Source organism: Oppia nitens, unplaced genomic scaffold (genome assembly GCF_028296485.1).
Source record: "Oppia nitens isolate AA-2021 unplaced genomic scaffold, nextdenovo-longstitch-racon4-pilon3 scaffold27_pilon_pilon_pilon, whole genome shotgun sequence".
NCBI classification, from domain to species: Eukaryota; Metazoa; Arthropoda; class Arachnida; order Sarcoptiformes; family Oppiidae; genus Oppia; species Oppia nitens.
The window spans coordinates 2,064,766-2,084,724 of record NW_026533207.1 but is presented as its reverse complement, the minus strand read 5'-3'; the positions used below and the strand labels follow the sequence as shown (position 1 = coordinate 2,084,724).

General features: G+C 29.3%; 6 protein-coding genes across 6 annotated transcripts in view; 2 read left to right on the top strand and 4 right to left on the bottom strand.

The window, feature by feature from the left end:
- Positions 1–1,261: 1,261 nt before the first annotated feature.
- On the bottom strand, positions 1,262–2,086 carry LOC128954465 (mitochondrial ribonuclease P protein 1 homolog). Its single transcript, XM_054300046.1, has one exon. The coding sequence runs from the start codon at positions 2,084–2,086 to the stop codon at positions 1,262–1,264; it is 825 nt and encodes a 274-aa protein (XP_054156021.1).
- Positions 2,087–3,152: 1,066 nt separating this feature from the next.
- Positions 3,153–6,075, top strand: LOC128954489 (putative uncharacterized protein DDB_G0282499). The gene is made up of 5 exons (XM_054300075.1): positions 3,153–3,322; positions 3,431–3,523; positions 3,597–3,996; positions 4,080–4,232; positions 4,585–6,075. Exons 3-5 carry the CDS (start codon positions 3,684–3,686, stop codon positions 5,697–5,699), a joined length of 1,581 nt encoding a protein of 526 aa, XP_054156050.1. The 5' UTR covers positions 3,153–3,322; positions 3,431–3,523; positions 3,597–3,683; the 3' UTR covers positions 5,700–6,075.
- An 804-nt stretch (positions 6,076–6,879) lies between these two features.
- On the bottom strand, positions 6,880–7,779 carry LOC128954495 (mitochondrial ribonuclease P protein 1 homolog). The gene has a single exon (XM_054300082.1). It carries the CDS (start codon positions 7,749–7,751, stop codon positions 6,909–6,911), a length of 843 nt encoding a protein of 280 aa, XP_054156057.1. The 5' UTR covers positions 7,752–7,779; the 3' UTR covers positions 6,880–6,908.
- A 5,345-nt stretch (positions 7,780–13,124) lies between these two features.
- LOC128954464 (elongation of very long chain fatty acids protein 7-like) lies at positions 13,125–15,444 on the top strand. The gene is made up of 3 exons (XM_054300045.1): positions 13,125–13,498; positions 14,150–14,423; positions 15,062–15,444. Exons 1-3 carry the CDS (start codon positions 13,226–13,228, stop codon positions 15,442–15,444), a joined length of 930 nt encoding a protein of 309 aa, XP_054156020.1. The 5' UTR covers positions 13,125–13,225.
- Positions 15,445–16,030: 586 nt separating this feature from the next.
- On the bottom strand, positions 16,031–17,054 carry LOC128954498 (uncharacterized). The gene is made up of 2 exons (XM_054300085.1): positions 16,721–17,054; positions 16,031–16,353 (listed from the first exon to the last, which is right to left on the bottom strand). Exons 1-2 carry the CDS (start codon positions 17,031–17,033, stop codon positions 16,109–16,111), a joined length of 558 nt encoding a protein of 185 aa, XP_054156060.1. The 5' UTR covers positions 17,034–17,054; the 3' UTR covers positions 16,031–16,108.
- A 478-nt stretch (positions 17,055–17,532) lies between these two features.
- LOC128954500 (U2 snRNP-associated SURP motif-containing protein-like) overlaps positions 17,533–19,959 on the bottom strand; it is a 4,301-nt gene continuing 1,874 nt past the window's right edge. Inside the window, 4 exon segments of the mRNA XM_054300086.1 lie at positions 17,533–18,276; positions 18,346–18,764; positions 18,841–19,458; positions 19,559–19,959. The exon segment at positions 19,559–19,959 is cut by the window's right edge and continues 273 nt beyond it. Of these exon segments, the coding sequence (XP_054156061.1) occupies positions 17,664–18,276; positions 18,346–18,764; positions 18,841–19,458; positions 19,559–19,959 (2,051 nt within the window). The 3' untranslated portion in view covers positions 17,533–17,663.

Below are 19,959 nucleotides of genomic sequence, written 5' to 3'. Positions count from 1 at the left end.
AAATTTTATACATTAAAATATATTTGTAAAAAAGTAAACGGAAAAACATTTTTAAATATGTATAAAACATATATACTTCCGATCATTGAGTATTCAAATATGTGTTGGACTCCAACTAAAACACAATCAAATTTAATTGAGTCAATACAACGAAAGATTACTAGATATATATGTTATAAATTAGGTTATGTTAATATAGATTATGAAAATAGATTAAAAATTTTAGGTTTAAACACATTAGATAATCGAAATAAAATTAAAATATTAAAACATGTTTTTCAAATCAAATCTATGTCCAACACTGTACCTAACAATTGGTTTAATATATTAAACTTTTATAACACATCACGTAATGGTATAAAAATTAAAACAAATTTTAAACGTATTGTGTTAATTGATAAACATTTTTTCAATTATTGTATAAATTTATTTAATTCATTACCAATGTATATTAGAAACGAATCTAATTATAAAAAATTTGTAAATTATTTATATGAAATTTTCAATGTATAATCATTATTTATGAATACAACTTGTTATGTATCTCATTGCTTAATGCTAAAAATAAATTATTATTATTATTATATATTTATGCAATTTATATGTTAATTAGTAAAAAAATTGTTACAAAATAAAATTAAATAATTAATTAAAATAAATAAAATTTATAAATAAATGACATTATTATTGATAAATATATAAAATTTATTTTATTTTTTTTCAATATATATATATATAATTTATATTTAAAAAACTTATAAATTATAAAATTATATTAATATATTATAATTTATAACTAAAACATAACAATTTATTGTACTATACATACACACCCACACACACACACACATACACACACACATAAGCACACATACATACACATACACACATACATAAACACACATACATACACATACACACACATACACACATACATACACATACACATACATACACACACATACATACATACATACATACATACATACACACATACATACACATACACATACACATACACATACACATACACATACACATACACATACACATACACATACATATATATACACACACACACATACATACATACATACATACATACATACATACATACACACATACATACACATACACATACACATACACATACACATACACATACATATATATACACACACACACATACATACATACATACATACATACATACATACATACACAAACACACACCTCAACTATGCTTATGTATGTCAAGTGTTTATACCTGACGGTAATGTTTGTCTGCCGTTAACTTCCAGTGCGGAACATATCGCCGGACCGCTTGTTCCCAATCGGACCCAAGTTTTACATCACGTAATATGGAGTAGATTTGAGGCAAAAACAGTATACAACCAATGGTCATATGTCGGCCGATTAGGTCATCGATAGGCAATCGACCCGATCTGAGACCTTCGGCCCGGGCTTTCAATAGTGTTCGCCGATTGGACGGCTTTTTGAACAATCGTTTCTCGACCAGTCCGCCAATTATGTAGATATCGGTAGTATTGTAGTCGACAGTGTCCGCGGAGTCGGCCGTCAAATAGACAAGACGTTCGGTTGGAAACAATTGCCGATACGATGACTGCGGATAAACACGAAAGTGGTCACCGAAGCCGTTGACATCAATTTTCGGTAAATATTGACGCAAATAGTCTAGTGTTATACTGTTGTTGTTATTATTATTATTGGTGGAAATTGATTGGTTGTCATCATTACCGCAACACAAGTTGACCACAATGTTAGCTTCGGTTGCGGCCGAGCTATTCAATCGATAGACTTCCAGCAAATCACGGGCCAATCGGTAACACTCTGGTCGAGTCATGTCGGCATCGAAACTAAGATCAACGACCAGCTGCTGCTGATTCTGTGGCTCCCGTCGGCTGCGGCGGTGTTGGTGGTCATCATCGTTATGGTTGGTGTCCAACAGTGGCGTCAATCGGTGATGACTTTTCGGCGATGAATTGATCCATACATTGGTTACGATTATTATTGACGGCCGCCGTAACAATAAACAGTTGTCGATGAGCTGCCGTACTGACCACATATATATATCTGACTACTATTGGTCAACAACAGTCTCCCCGCGTGTGAATCACGTGCAGCGGACACACAACACGTGCGCCAAAAAAAAAGTTTAAAATTCAAAACAAATCACAAAAAATATAAATAGAAAAATGCAATACATTTAATACATATATTTTTTTTATATATTGTTGACGTTTTCCTATAGAAATACAATAAGTTTATGTCAACAATATCTATATAAATACTGTACGGTTTATATTTGACTGTAAAAACTTTATACTGTGTTATACAGTATAAAAAAATATTTAATTATATGCAAAACCAAAACAAACAAAATACACAGTAGTGTATGCACTGTATTAGTGTTTAATGTTTTAAAGGGGCGGAGTTTTTTACAAAGCATAGACTTACATAGTTATTATACATACTATTTTATTTGTATGTATATATATATTTATTAAATGTAATCTATGATCTATTTGTTTTTGTGGTGCGTCTACTGATTGTTTTGGTTTTGATTATAATCGTACAGTTTTTATACTGTATGACTCATACAGTATGAGTCAAAATATGACTTTCATATCATATGATTCTATAGTAAACTACTGTAAGTACTGTACTGTATATTAAACACTAGACTATTGTATTGTTTTTGTTATAACTGTATAATCAATTGAAATGGGTTTCGGTTTAAACTAATTTTTGTTAATTAATAACATTTTTAATAAGAAAATAATTTATAAATTAATTTTTGTTTATTACAAAAATTATTTGTACCGTTAGATAAAGTACAATAAAAATATAAAATTATAAATAAATATTTATATATATATATTAGTTATATTAAATACCGCGTTTTTGGTTTGGTTTAGTCCCAAACAGTTTGTTATGGGTTTTTCACGTCTAATATCTCTATACTATATTAATATATAATAGAATACAAAATGTTTTTTGTGTTTTGTTTACAAACAAATTTGAATTAAAATTAATTAATTAATTAATAATATTTAATATAAACTAAATTCAAATCAAATCAACAAAACAATCAATCAATCAATCAATCAATCAATCAATCAATTGATTCATTCATTCATTGATTGATTGAAGACATCAATACTGATATCATATGTCTATAATTATCATTCAATTGGTTGTTGTCTTTGATTTTATTTGTTTGTTGAATATAATGACACCATCGATGACGACCCGATAATTGTGGTCACAATTATTTTTTTTCTGGTCATTCAATCGACGGGTATTTTGTATTCATTATTATTATTGATATATAATTTTGATTGAATTGTTTTTTTTTTATAAATTTTTGGACACAAATTAATTGAAACAATCAATTGATTCATTGAAGACATCAATACTGATATATCAATAATTATCATACAATTTGTTTGTTTATTGAATCACACCATCGATGACGACCTGATAATTGTCATTCAATCGGGTATTTTGTATTCATTATTATTATTGATATATAATTTTGATTGAATTTATTAACGGTTTACTTATATATACAGGAGTTTATCAATCAATCAATCAATAGAGTGGTAATTGTTTTATTGAGACGACTGTCCTCTACTGTCCGCAGCATTACATCTACAACAATGCAATCAATGTTGAGTCGATTGAAGACAACAACGACATCAACAACAGCGATATCATTGCGATTATTATCGTTTCAATTGTTTGGCCGACAAAGTGGTGGTAACCGATTGGTTACAGCGAAAGCATTACATACACATCCAAGTCATCGACGACAACAACAACATCAACACCGAGTTATACCTCATTGTATCGATACATACGATGGCATTCATATTTCAGACACTACTCTAAGACAGTTACAGTCAATGCATCCAATTGTTTGTACGCTGAATATCAATCAATGGATTGAAGATATAAATCAAGATAATTATGGTAAGAGTGAGTGATTTAATGGTAAAGAGAGAGAGAGAGAGAGAGACAAAAATAATTTTTTTAAATACTTTTCATTACATCAGAACTAACAGATAATTCATTGGACACACTATTGGATTCACTGATTAATACCAAATATTTCACAAACAAAACAATTGATGACTATTTCAATGTTGACTTTGAGGTCATCGATGGCAATGTATTGACTATTAATAATAATAAACGTCTAAATAAAGGTAAATGTAATGTAATTTTTGTATTTTCTATATTTTGTAAATAATAATAATACTTAGTTTAATAATTTTTTTCATGTAATATTTTGAGTTCAAAAAAAAATTATTAATTTTATGATTTAAGTTATAATTTTTGCTATTATTTGTATTATGTTTATCACAATTATTAGATATGCTATAAAACTATCGCAAACAAAAAATTGTAGATTAAATCATATTAACTTAAAATCTAAATTTAATTGCCGTCTAATTAGTATCAATTGTTTGCCGAAATTACAACTAAAGCAAATTATTAGTAAATTATATAACATTTATTATTAACTATTATTAACTATTTATTATTATTATTATTCAGATTATAATATCTACGACAAAGACTTGCAATTTGGTAATCCATTTCTTAAACAAATACTTAAAAACAAATCTAAAAGATTTGTTGACGAAAAACCAGTTAACTCATGGGCTGAATATGTTATACATACGGTTAAAAACATTAATGGTTTCAATTGTCTGGATATAACCCATAAAATGCTAAGATATCAACTAAATGATGGCTACGTCAGGACTAAACCGGACGCACTGGTAGTCGATTCAGACAACAATGAATTAATTGTATTAACTGTTGAAACAAAGTCATACGATATGAATATCGACGATAAGGACAGTACCGCACAATTGATAGGTCAGATGGTGGCCGTCGGCCAAAATAACTTAAGAATTACACAAAAAGCCAGTATTAGAGTATATGGAGTACTCGTTGTTTCAAATCTTTGGTTTTTTTATTCAACTAATATTACGAAAGAGTATTTGAATGAATTGTCGACAAAAAGATTTATGAATAAATCAAATAAGCGATTAATAGTCTATTCATCTAATAATGGTTTTGCATTTGATTATTGTCTTATTGATGATAGGATTCAATTGATTAGTAATATTATTGCAATATTAGCGGAAAATACCAAATTTAATGACAACAATAGTAGTAGTAGTAGTAGTAGTAGTAGTAGTAGTAGTAGTAGTAGTAGTAGTAGTAGTAGTAGTAGTAGTAGTAGTAGTAGTAGTAGTAGTAGTAGTGATGTCGTTGTCTCAGACGATACGGTTCGCAAAGAGACCGTCGATGACGGCAAACCTGTGTTGACCTCATATTTATCGACGGCATCGGAAAGTTCGGGACTCAATCTAATTGATGACACAATCGATACCGAATCGCTTGAGCCGATCAAAGACTACGACAATGATATCGATGACGGAAAGTATGTTTCAAGTGTAACGATTGGGGGTTACGATTGCAGTAACGATAGGCTCGAACCAGGCCTACAAACAACCGCCGCCGGCACCGAAAAAAAAACTGACAAACGAGTTGCCGGAGAGTCACAAACAACTGGTCATATGTGTGGCGCCGATGTGTTGGTCCAACCGATAGGTAAGCGACCACCAGATCTCAAACCATCGGCCTCTGGATTTCATTAATAGTTTCCGCCAATTGGACAGTCGTTTTTGTAGACCAATCGGTCGGCAATTATGTGTAGACATGAGTAGTAGTATTACTTGATTTTAGTCGACAATGTAGTCGTTGTTGACATTTGATTGAAATTTTGATTAAAAGATTTTTTGTTTTGTTTTTTTTAAATTGAATTTATAGTACCGAAATAGACCCGCATATAGCCCCCACCCCTCCCTGGAACTATATATGAAGTCGTGGGGGAGTGAGGGGGGGGTTTAGTGGGTTATATGTATGAGTGCTGTATAATGGCAATGACTTAAACTATTTTTAAAGCCCAGAATTAATATCAAATAAATGTTAAAATAGTTTTAAAATTTTTATAATTAATTAAATTTATTAATAATTAATAATAATTAAGACATATTTTGTTTGTTGTTGTAGTCATTATTAAATATAAATTGCATTGTTTTAAGAGGGGGTGGGGGCGTAATATTACAGACAACTAAAAATCCAAATGTTTAACATTTAAACTTTAATATATTAATGGGGCGGGGGGTGGGGGTGGCTATATGCGGGGTCTAATGCTATAAATTATTATTTGAGGTTTGATTTATTGTTTGATATATTATTTGTTTAATAACGGATTAATACTGTAATAATAACTATTATTATTAATATATTGATTGATTTATTTATTTTTCTATTCAAACACAAACACATTATAACAATAATATTGTAATAATAATTAAATTGATTTCATTTTTAATTATATAATGTATTTAACTATTTATGCAAATAGTTTATGAAATTTATGTTAATTAGTAAAAAAAATAAATTGTTACAAAATAAAATTAAATGACAGATTATTGATAAATATATAAAATTTATTTCATTTTATTTTCAATATATATATATATAATTTATATTTAAAAAACTTATAAATTATAAAATTATATTAATATATTATAATTTATAACTAAAACAACAATTTATTTATTGTACTACACATACACATACATACATACATACACACACACACACACACACACACACACACACACACACACACACACACACACACATACATACATACATACATACACACACACACACACACACACACACACACATACATACATACATACATACACACACACACACACACACACACACACACATACATACATACATACATACACACACACACCTCAACTATGCTTATGTATGTCAAGTGTTTATATACCGGACGGTAATGTTTTTTCTGCCGTTAACTTCCAGTGCGGAACATATCGCCGGACCGCTTGTTCCCAATCGGACCCAAGTTTTACGTCACGTAATATTGAGTAGATTTGAGGCAAAAACAGTATACAAGAACTGGTCATATGTCGGCCGATTAGGTCATCGATAGGCAATCGACCCGATCTGAGACCTTCGGCCCGGGCTTTCAATAGTGTTCGCCGATTGGACGGCTTTTTGAACAATCGTTTCTCAACCAGTCCGCCAATTATGTAGATATCGGTAGTATTGTAGTCGACAGTGTCCGCGGAGTCGGCCGTCAAATAGACAAGACGTTCGGTTGGAAACAATTGCCGATACGATGACTGCGGATAAACACGAAAGTGGTCACCGAAGCCGTTGACATCCATTTTCGGTAAATACTGACGCAAATAGTCTAGTGTTATACTGTTGTTATTATTATTGGTGGACATTGATTGGCCATAATTACCGCAACACAAGTTGACCACAATGTTAGCTTCGGGTGCGGCCGAGCTATTCAATCTATAGATTTCCAGCAAATCACGGGCCAATCGGTAACACTCTGGTCGAGTCATGTCGGCATCGAAACTAAGATCAACGACCAGCTGCTGCTGATTCTGTGGCTCCCGTCGGCTGCGGCGGTGGCGGTATTGGTGGTCATCATCGTTATGGTTGGTGTCCAACAGTGGTGGCGTCAATCGGTGATGACTTTTCGGCGATGAATTGATCCATACATTGGTTACGATTATTATTGACGGCCGCCGTAACAACCGATACTGTTGACCACCAATTCTGACCACTACTACTGGCCAACATATCATAGCATATATATATATATATATATATGTATATATCTTGTATGTTATCTTCGATAGGCGTGTGTCAAACACGTGCGGCTGCGGCGGACACACACAACACGTGCGCCGAAAAAAAACAATTATTTTTTTAATTCAAAAAAAAAATTCAAAAGTTTTGAATCAAAACACAAACAAAAATTCAAAACACAAATGCAATACATATTTATTTTGTTTTTTTAGTTTTTTGTTGACGTTTTCCTATAGAATTACAATAAGTTTATGTCAACAATATTTCTATATATACTGTACTCGCTATATATATATATATTGAATACAGTTTTTAAAACATTTATTACACTATTATTTGATTTTAATACTAATAGCTAGCGTTAGTGTTTTAATTTAATTTAATTAAATATATATATATATTTAAAATTATGATTATATAAATAAATTTATAGATTTTTTTTGTTGTAATAATAATAATAATAAAATTCAATTTCAATAACCTGTTTACTGTTTGGTAATAATAATAATAATATAAATAATAATAATAATAAATGTTTGCAAATAAAAGTTTTTTTTAAACATGTATTACAAGTTTATCTACAATTATATACAGTATATATATATATATATATATATATTTATAAATTATATATTTATAGTACAGTAAGTACTGTATTAGTATTATATAATATAATAAAATATATGTCAGTATATAACTTAGTATATATATATATATATATATATAGTTATCGGTATATCTATACATAAATATAATTATATATAAATATATATTTTAATTACTTGTATATAAGATATAATAATAACTATATATACTGTATATTGAAATCTTAACCGCATTTTTTTTATTTAAATAAAATTTTAATTTTAATAAATTTAATAAACATTTAACATATGTTTTTTTAAAAAAAATAAAAAGTAATAAAAATATTTATTTGATTTTTTTTAAATTAATTTTATTATCGATAGTTTTTTAATATATATATTATTAATATTATTATTATATAAGTATTATTAAGTTATACAGTATATATATATACAAAGTTGTATTATTAAAAATATTTTTTATTATTATTTATTATGACATTGATTATTATTATTATTATTATTAATGTTTTTATTTGTTAACTAATAATCTAAAAAATGATTAACACTTATTAATCAACGATTATCTAATTTTTTTTTAAAAAAATTATTGGTATAAAAATGTTTTTATTTGTTTGTTTGTTAAATATTTATATATATGTATTAACAATTATATTTAAAAGTAATATAATATTTAATTTTCTATAAGTAATTATATTAATTAATTAATTTTTTTTATAAATATGTTAAATAAATAATTAAAAATAATTAATTATATAATTAAAAAAATACTAATAGTTTTTATTTATATGGTTATTATAAATTAAAAAAAATTATTTAATTACAACATTTATACCCATTGACACAACTAACACATGTAAGTAAATAATTAAATTAAAAAAAAAAATGTTTTCAAATATATTCAATATATATATATAAACAAATAATTTTTTTTTTAAAAATAATTAATAACAAAATCTCTAAATTGTTTTAATTTAATTTCATTAATTTATTTAAACTGATATATAAAACTTTATTTATTATTATTTTTTTTACCTAAAAACTTAATTTTACTAAATTAATTAATTTTATCTATCAATTGTATTTATTATAATTATTTTGTGTATTAAAACACAAATTTAGAGGTCATCATCATATGATAATTGTTTTTTGGATTATTATTATTATTGACACAAATATTTGAAACAATTGATTAAAATATCTAGAAATATATATTTATATACATATATATATATATATATATAATACCCGGTATTTAAATACCAGTAAGTATTTAAAATATTAAATGATTTATTATACTATCAGTTATTAGTATATAATAGTAATAAACTGTATTAAACTATTTGTATTTATTTCCGTAATATTTTTTTATATCTCAAAAAAAAAATAATTTATTTATTTTTTAATATTTAAAGACAACTAACTAATTATAAAACAATAGTATCTATGATAATGAACTCATTATATATATATATATATATATATATATATATATATATTAATTATTATATTGCAATACTCTCTCTCTCTCTCTCTCTCTCTCTCTCTCTCTCTCTCTCTCTCTCTCTCTCTGTTAAAAAATTGATACAAATAGTTATAGTTATTTAATTAATATATAATTTATATATATATATATATTTATTATTGACTCCCCATTTAATATTTTGTTGTTAATATTTATAAGATATAACAGTATTAATCTGATTACCGATAAATATATATAAATATACACTATATATACTATATATACTATATATTCATATATATATATATATATATATATATAAAACCAGTTTTTTTAAATACCCAATTATTTGTTTGTTTAAGATAAAATTATAAATAATAGTAAAAAATCTAAACAATTGGAAAAAACAATTATTTTTTAAATGTCAATATTGTTTGTATGATAAAAAAAAACAAAATTGATTTGTTATTTAAACCTAAAACACACACAAAAAAAACTAGTTTTTTATAATAATAATAATAATATTAATATAAAAATCTTATATAAGTTATCATAATTTAGTTGTTTTTTTTGCAATTGTTTTAAATTAGTTGTTTTAGTTAATATTTTATTTTAATTTATATACATCAATAACTAACTATAAATCAATTATAATAATTACAATTTAATTTATATACATTGTATATGACAGACATTTATTGACTAAAAATTTAAATATCATTTTAAATTTAAATTTTTAGAAAAAAAATATTATTATAATAATATTAATAATATAACAAAAATATATCTTCTAATAAGTCATATTAAGTGTAAATTTTATTACAATAACATTTATTATTATTATTATTATTTTTCTCATTTATTTACTGTATATTATTTACAACTAATAAAAAACAAGTTATAAGTTTTACTTACAGTAGTATTGTATATATAAGTTCATAAATAACAAAAAATATATAAACTTTTTTTTTTTTTTAAAATTTAGTTTAATAGTAATAGTATATACACTGTATATAATATATATACTATATATATATATATATTAAAAATTAACATTTAGTTTTATATAATATGTAAACCATTTCCAGGTTATCTTAGTTGTTGTTGTTGTTGTGAATAAATAAAATCATATTAATGAACATAAAAAAATAATAAATGATTTAAATTACTAATAAAAAAAAGGTTTGCAAATGTTTTTTTTAAATAAAGCAAAAAAACGCGGAAATCGATCGGAAATTTCCTGAACTTAAAAATTTGATCCAATTTCTGGCTCTCTCTCTCTCTCTCTCTCTCTCTCTCTCTCTCTCTCTCTCTCTCTCTCTCTCTCTCTCTCTCTCTCTCTCTCTAAATACCTGTCCCGTAAGGAAAGCCCTATTTTTACTTTCTCTCTCTCTCTCTCTCTTTCTCTCTCTTTCTCTCTCTCTCTCTCTCTCTCTCTCTCTCTCTTCTCTCTTTCTCTCTTTCTCTCTTTCTCTCTCTCTCTCTCTCTCTCCCTAAATACCTGTCCCGTAAGGATAGCCCTATTTTTACTCTCTCTCTCTCTCTCTCTCTCTCTCTCTTTCTCTCTCTCTTTCAAATGTAAACATACATTAGTCGATAGATAGTTAGTAGTGAGTTGAGAGAGACAACAGTGGTATTAAAAATAATAATAAGTTTTAAATATTTTTAACAAACTTTACTTTTAAAAAATTTAAAAAAAATTTGTTAAAGTAATAGATATTTATATCTATTAAAATTTTTTATATTTTCATTATTAATAGTATTATTATTATTTGTTGGTTCTTCACTGTCATGAAATTCAATGATAATTTTTTTTGTGTGTATAATATATGACTTTCAATCAACAAAATATATCTAAAAAAAAATTATTATTTTTTTCAATGATAGTTAATAATAATAATAATTTATTTTTTATAAAAAAAATAATACTTTCCTCTAGCGTGCGATAAAAACAACATAATATTGTTTGTTAATAATAATAATAATAATATAAATTTATATATAAAAAGTTTTATTCAATTGGATTTTATTCAACAAAAATTTTTTTGTTATTATTATTCAAACATTTTATTTCAAACAAAAATATTTATTTATTTATCTATTTTATTATTATTAGTAATAATAGTTATCATAATTCGGTTTTAACCTTAATTTTTTGTTAGTGGAGCCAAAAATAAATAATATAAAAACAATTTATTTTAATATATGTATGTATTTATTGATATTTATTTATTTTTATAAATAATAATTATTGTAAACTTTATTAGTAGTACTATATATCATATATTTGTTTATTCAAGTGTTGGTATACTTTATATACTGTATATATATATATATATATATATATATATATATAAATATATAAGTTTTTAACAGTAAATATTTTTTTATTTTTTTTTTGTTAAACTCATAATTATATGTGAAAATTATAATTATTATAACTAACTAACTAAAAGTGAATTTTTTTGTTTAAAAATAGTTAGTAGTTTTGTTTATTTATATAGTAGTAGTAGTAGTAGTAGTGTCTATAGATAAACATAATTATATTATTATTTAAAAAAAATAAAAATTTTGTTTAGTGTGTGTGTGTGTGTATAACTTAATAATAATAATTAAAGTTAATTATTATTATTTATGATTTTGCGATTATATGTGTCCTAATAACAAGTATTTATCATAACTAGGAAAAGCTATAATATAATAATTATTTTTTTTTCAAATTGAAAATATTATAATAATAATAATAATAATTTTTATTATTTATTGAAGGATAGCATCTATGATAACAACAACGAAACAATTTTTTAATTATTATTAGTTATTTTTTTGTTGATTTTTTTTTTTATTATTAAATAATTTTTTTCATTCATAATAATAATTCATAATTGATTATAATTTAAATCATAATTATTATCAACAAAAAATAAGTAATTGTAATAATATTATTGATATATAATATATTTTGTGTTACAGTAATATAATAATAATTATATATATTTTTTATTTTATTTTTTATTGAAATATTCAAAGTTATTATTAAATTTATTAAAAAAAAACATAATAATTGAAAGTTTTTTTTACGATTTTTATTTTTATAGTGATCTTCAATATATAACAACAGTCAAAATCAAAATTATTATTTATTTATTTTTTTTTTTATTATTATAAGTAATAGTTATTCAAAAAAAAAGTGATTATATATATTGTAATAATTTATTATTTGATAAATGATTTACTATTGAAATCACAAAAAAAACTAATTATTTTTATTCAACAAAAAATTAATAAAAGTTTTATTTTGTGTGTAAAACTGTTTGTGCCGTTAGTTTAGTAGTTAGTGGTAGTAGTAATCTGTATGATAATTAGTGGACAGTTAGCTTTAATCACCTAAACAAATCAAATGGATAAACAAATCGACGACTATCTGGTCAACCAGTTGGCCGTAGCGGTCGGCGGCCGCAACACTACAGCCTTCTATTGGCTACACAAATACTGGGACGAACCGTCCGACAGTCGTACCCGCGACTACTTTCTGGTACATCCGTCCCTGATATCCATGTCGTTGTTGATGATTGTCTATATGCTGATGGTAACTGTGCTAATACCGGCCTACATGAGGAACCGTAAGCCATACGGTTTGAAAGCAGCCGTCGTCGGCTACGATATACTAATGGTAAGTAAACTAAAACTTTAAATAAATTTAATTTCCCGTATCTTTCGGTAAAATATAATAACCCCGAAAAAAAACTGTTTAAATCTTATTTGTTTAATCAAGTGTTGGGTACTTTATATACCGTATATTTATAAGTTTTTAATAGTAATTTTATTTGTGTTAAACTCATAATTATATGTGAAAATTAATTATAACTAACTAATTAAAAGTGAATTTTTTATTTTATTTCAAAAATAGTTTTAATAATTTTGTTTATTTGTGTAGTAGTAGTAGTAGTGGTGGTAGTAGTAGTAGTGGTAGTAGTAGTAGTGGTAGTAGTAGTAGTGGTAGTAGTAGTAGTAGTAGTAGCAGTGGTAGTAGTGGTAGTAGTGGTAGTAGTGGTAGTAGTGGTAGTAGTGGTAGTAGTGGTAGTAGTGGTAGTAGTGGTAGTAGTGGTAGTAGTGGTAGTAGTGGTAGTAGTATTAGTAGTAGTAGTAGTGGTAGTAGTTTTAGTAGTAGTAGTGGTGGTAGTAGTAGTGGTGGTAGTAGTAGTAGTAATAGTAATTACTAGTAATTAGTAGTCCATGACATCATTGTTGTTGTTGTTAATGATGTGGTGGTTAACCATCACTTTCCCGGTGTATCCTAATTATCCCAATCTAATCAATTTAGGTGGCAATCAATGGTTACTTTTTTGTCCGTACACTACAAATCTCACGATTCGGTCTCGAGATGTGGAACTTTCGCAATACTAGATCGGATGTCACGCCTAAGGCCATGGAGTTTATCGATACGGCCTACTTGTACTACCTGTCCAAACTGGTCGATATGGTCGATACATTTTTTATGGCATTCAAGAAAAAAAACAGTCACATATCGTTCCTTCATGTCTGGCATCATATCTCGTTGCCGTTTGCCGGCTGGCTGTTCATGAAATACAATCCATGTATGTATTGTATTGTATTGTATTTTTTTGGACAATCCAACCCCCTGTCACCTACCTGTCCCATACTAACAACACCAATACCACCACTGAATCCGCCAATTGATAACTCTCTCTTTCTATCTCTGTCTTTACTCTGTCTTTATCTCTCTTTACTCTCTCTCTCTCTCTCTCTCTTTGTCTTTGTCTTTATCTCTCTTTCTCCCACTCACTCTCTCACTCTCTCTCTCTCTCTCTCTCTCTCTCTCTCTCTCTCTCACTCACTCACTCACTCACTCACTCACCCACTCTCTCTCTCTCTCACTATATATATATATATTTAATTATGAAAAATAATATAAATCTTTTATTTTTCGGTAACAGTTTTACCCTCTACCCCCTCCCCAAACCTAATTTATAATTTCTAACCTAATATATTTTATAACTAACCCCCGTCCCTACACACACACACCCACCCACTGTCTATTCAAATAACTAAATTGTATAATCGTCTCCATAAACATATCAGATATTAAATCTAATACCAGTTCCATATCAAAAAAAAAAAATATTTTCTAATTAAATTATTTATTTTTGTTTAATCTCCCGGTTCTCCTTATTACACACCATCACATCACATCCCACACCCCACACCCCCGCAGACATGCCAACCATATCGATCATACCTATAATCAATACATTCATACACGTAATCATGTACTCGTACTATGCTATGGCAGCCATGGGACCCCAGTATCAACGATATCTATGGTGGAAACGTTATATAACCCAGATCCAATTGATCCAGTTTGTCTGCGTAATGCTATGGTTTGTCGTAGTCTATCAAAAACAAACGGATCTACCCCTCGGCTATATGGCCTGTAATTTCGGTAATGCTGTTTTCCTGTATGTATTGTTTGCCGGTTTCTATCGGAACGCCTATAAGTCGGCGGCGGCGGCAGCGGCCGCGGCTAAGACTACAACAGCGATCGGTACTAAACAACAAGTGGTCACCGATTATACCGATAAGTTAAAGACACAATAAATTATTGATTATTATTATTATTATCGTTTAGATAATTACAACAACAACAAAATGCCAATAGTTTTTTTTATTTGTATACAATTATTATAATTATTATTATTAATTTTTTTTAGTATAAATTAGTTTATATATATATAATTTAAAAAAATTCAATTGTTGCCATTTTATTGCCAATATGTACTATTAATATTATTATTTATATTATTATTATCTATATACCATATAATTTAGTGAAATCATCCAAGTTTATTTTTAATTATTATTATTAACAAATATATACAGTAAATTAATTTAATTTTTATTATTTTTTTAAATTTTAGAAATAAATTTAATTATGCCAAATAAGATTTTTTATATTTTATAATAGTATATTTTATTATATAATGTACTGTATGTATGTGTATGTATGTGTGTGTATGCTGTATGTGTGTGTGTGTATGTATGTGTGTGTATATGTGTTTATGTGTGTGTATACTGTATGTGTAGGTGTATGTATGTGTGTATATATATATGTGTGTGTGTATGTATGTGTGTGTATATGTGTTTGTGTGTGTGTATACTGTATGTGTATGTATGTGTATGTGTGTGTGTATGTGTATGTGTATGTGTCTAAGTGTGTATGTGTATGTGTATGTGTCTAAGTATGTATGTGTTTTTTGGACACTCATTTATCATTATCATCACTACTAGACATTTGTTCCCACAGTGAACCGGGATCTTCGGTAACAAATTTTACGCAAAAGTTATCGTTTCGATAATCGGTGTCGTCGTCCTCACCGAATGGTGATCCAGGAATTGATTCATATTTAATATATAATGGCTGTTGTCGTGTCTCATCTGTAAAGTATTCGGTGAAGTTTAACGGTTCCAATGAATCCTCCAACCATTTTGTCATCGAAACATCAAAACCTGGCGATCAGTCAATTGCATAGTTGGGTATCAAAAATAAATAGTGTTTTTTTTAAGTACAATAGTATTAATCATTATCTCTATCTCTCTCTCTCTCTGTCTCTCTCTCTCTTTCTCTCTCTGTCTGTCTCTCTATCTGTCTCTCTCTCTCTGTCTGTCTCTCTCTCTCTCTCTYTCTCTCTCTATTACTCTCTCTCTCTTTCTGTCTGTCTCTCTCTCTCTCTCTCTCTCTGTCTCTCTCTCTCTCTCTCTCTCTCTCTCTCTCTCTCTCTCTCTCTCTCTCTCTCTCTCTCTCTCTCTCTCTCTCTCTCTCTCTCTCTCTCTCTCTCTCTCTGTCTCTCTCTGTCTCTCTCTGTCTCTCTCATACTTATACATCCTTCTTCTTCGATCTTTCCAACCAATTCTCGTGCAATCCTTAATGATTTGATAGCATATCTAATATCTGATTCAGTTGTCGGTCCTTTGATGGTCCAAATCTTTTTATTATTTATTGGAAGTGATTGTTGTTGTTGTTGACAATTGTTGTCTTGATTTTCTTCTTCTGTCGTCGTTGTTGTTGTTGTTGTTGTTGTCATAAATCGTTTAGCAATTTCTAGCGATTTGAATGATATCTTCTTATTATTCTTCATTTGTATCATTGATGTTGTTTTATTCAGTAGTATATTCCTCATCATTACCATTACCAGTGATGATGATGACTGCATTGTTGTATTATCCTATCCTATCTATCTATCTATCTATCTATCTATTTATCTATCAGTCTATGACTATATAACTATTATATATATATATTATTAATATATTTATAAAATAAAATTTATAACTAAAAAAATATTCAAATCAAACACTTGAATGATGTAATCACTGGTCACGTGGTTTTTGTAATACCAGTAATACTGTTACAGTATATACAGTACATAATATACATGTATATATATATATGTATGTACTGTATGTATGTACTGTATATATGTATGTATATATGTACTGTATGTATATATATATGTATGTATGTACTGTATAAATTAAAATTAAAAATTTATAAAAAAAAAATTATATTAAAATATTCAATATTTGAATAATAGTTGTTAACAGTTGTCTTAATTGAATAATAATATTAAAATGATTTTCAGATTTTTAAAAAACATAAAAATTTTATTAAAGCATTTAAATTACGGGTACAAACAAATCATTAAAAAAAAATCAATTACAATAATATCATAATCATAAATATAATTGAAAACTAATTCAATAATTTAAAAAAAAATGTCAATTCAGTTGTTGTTATGGTTTAAAACCAATGAATTTAATCATTTTCTTCGTTTGTGTGGCGACTGAGGCGACAACCGTTTTCTACGGGACGACGACAACGACGACGACAAACCCGTAGGACTACGTGACCGATGATGACTATGATCTCGATGGTGCAGATGATGATGACTACTACTGCTAGCACTACTGTCACGGCTATGACGTCGCGGCGATCGACTACGCGAACGACTGCGCGATCGGCGACGACTTGTTGTTCGCGGCGAATGACTTGTTGTTATGGCCGCCGCCGCCGCCGATGGCGTCGTATAATCTCTAGTAGTATAGGACTCGTCAAACATATCGTCATCATTGGCTCTCTTCAACAGCTTTCGCCGATACTCTTCGACCAATTGCTGTACACTGAGACCCGTCGATGACTTTCGCGATCGTTTACCCGATTCGAGTTCGTCCTGATATCGCAATACTTTGACTTCGATTTCACGCAATTTTTGTCGTTTACTTGAATTGTCACCACTTGTTGCTGTCGATGTCGGTGTCGATGATGTTGTTGTTGTTGTCAATTCATGTTTAAGTGATGCCAAAAATTGTGAACCACGGCTACCGCTGTCGTCGCCGTCACCGCAGCTATGATTGGGTGACGGATCGAATGGTCTGTGTTATCGAACCGAATGAATGGTTAGTCAAAAAACAGACAATTTTTAAATAAAAACGAAAACATACTTTCCGTCGATATCATCGTCGTCTCCGTCGTCATCGTTGGTCGGCTCAAGCGATTCCCATTTCGATGTAGTCATAGCCTGTGCTTCGACCAGTTCGGGATCAATTGTCTCCCATTTTGATGGCTTAAACTTAGGCAATGCTGAACTATCCGATGCCGAAACCGATGTGGAAACCATTGGCTCGCCATCGATATCGAGCGGTACGCCATCAATGTCTTGGTCGCCGCCGCCGCCGATAAACGGTACGCCATCGACATCATCATCGTCGGCGGCGTTGTCTTTGCGTGACGACGGGTCGTCACTGGCCAGACTACTATGGCGTTGAACTAATCCCARGAAAATGTTTTGCAATTTAATCAGAAAATCTGGCGAATAGATGGCCTGTTCTTCCCAAGCCCTGAAACAGGACATCACTCGTTGCTAAATAATAATGAAACAAACAAATCAATTAACAGATACTATTCCCGACTCTCAGTGTCCGCACTGACTGACTGACCTTAAACTGTTCGGCTTTCAATCGGCCGTCAATTTCGGCATAAGTATCGCGCAAATCGTGAAATATGTCGACAAGTCTTGATTGGAAACCTTTACGAAAAAAACTAACATTCGATACCTTAACGGAACAGTTATGTAGGATATCGCTAATGAGATACAGCCGAGCAATCTTCTTGTACAGAGGTGTCTCCTCAATGGCCAGTGATTCGGCAATACAGTCGACAATTTCGGCCGCACTTTCCGAATGATCTATACAGTAGATCATTGTATCGGCAATTTTCGATCGTTCGGGTATCATATTTCTGAGCATATCTTCGAGTCGGTCTCTTTGGGATTCGCTTAACATTCCTCTACGAGATTCGTGTCGTGTTGTGGTCGACGATGACGACGACGATTCGCGTTTCGATTCGGATCGACGATGTTTTGTTCGTTCTGCCGATCGTTCTGCTCGTTCGGCTGACGCCGTCGATGCCGACGCCAGTGACGGCCGCGGCGGTGAACTTTCAATCAGTTCGTCGGGCATTCCCTGATCCCATGGATTCAGTGGCGGCGGCCGCCACAGTGAACCGCCGTCGAACATACGAAATTCTTCGGTACGCCATTTCGATGGATGTTCGCCCTAATTGATTGGATAACAAACGGTAATTATCGGTAAATATGAGATCTAATTAACCGACTGACTAACTAAATAAGCGGCGACTGAATAATAATAATAATACCTGAAGTACTGAGAATAGTCGCCACCGATAGTAGACATGTGCAGGGGATTGGTTGTCAAACAGGAACCGAAAGGTCGGATTATTGATCTCGCGATTCATGATCATAGCCTCGAACATCGGGCCCTCCCGTACGACAAATTCGACCATACGATGTATGAGACAGAGTAGTGTACGATCGGTTGGGACGACAACTTTGACCACCGAATTGTACATAACTTTTTCTAAATTTTCTTTGTTGTCGTGCCATTTGTCCCGACCGATTGGTTCGCTGGGGTCGGGTTGGGCATTGAATGGTAGGCCACTCTGGGGCGGCGGCATTGTCAGTTCCATCAGCGCTGGCGGTATGTAGACCGGGTGGGGCGGTATGGGAACGGCTTTACCCCAACCGAGTTTCATTTCGT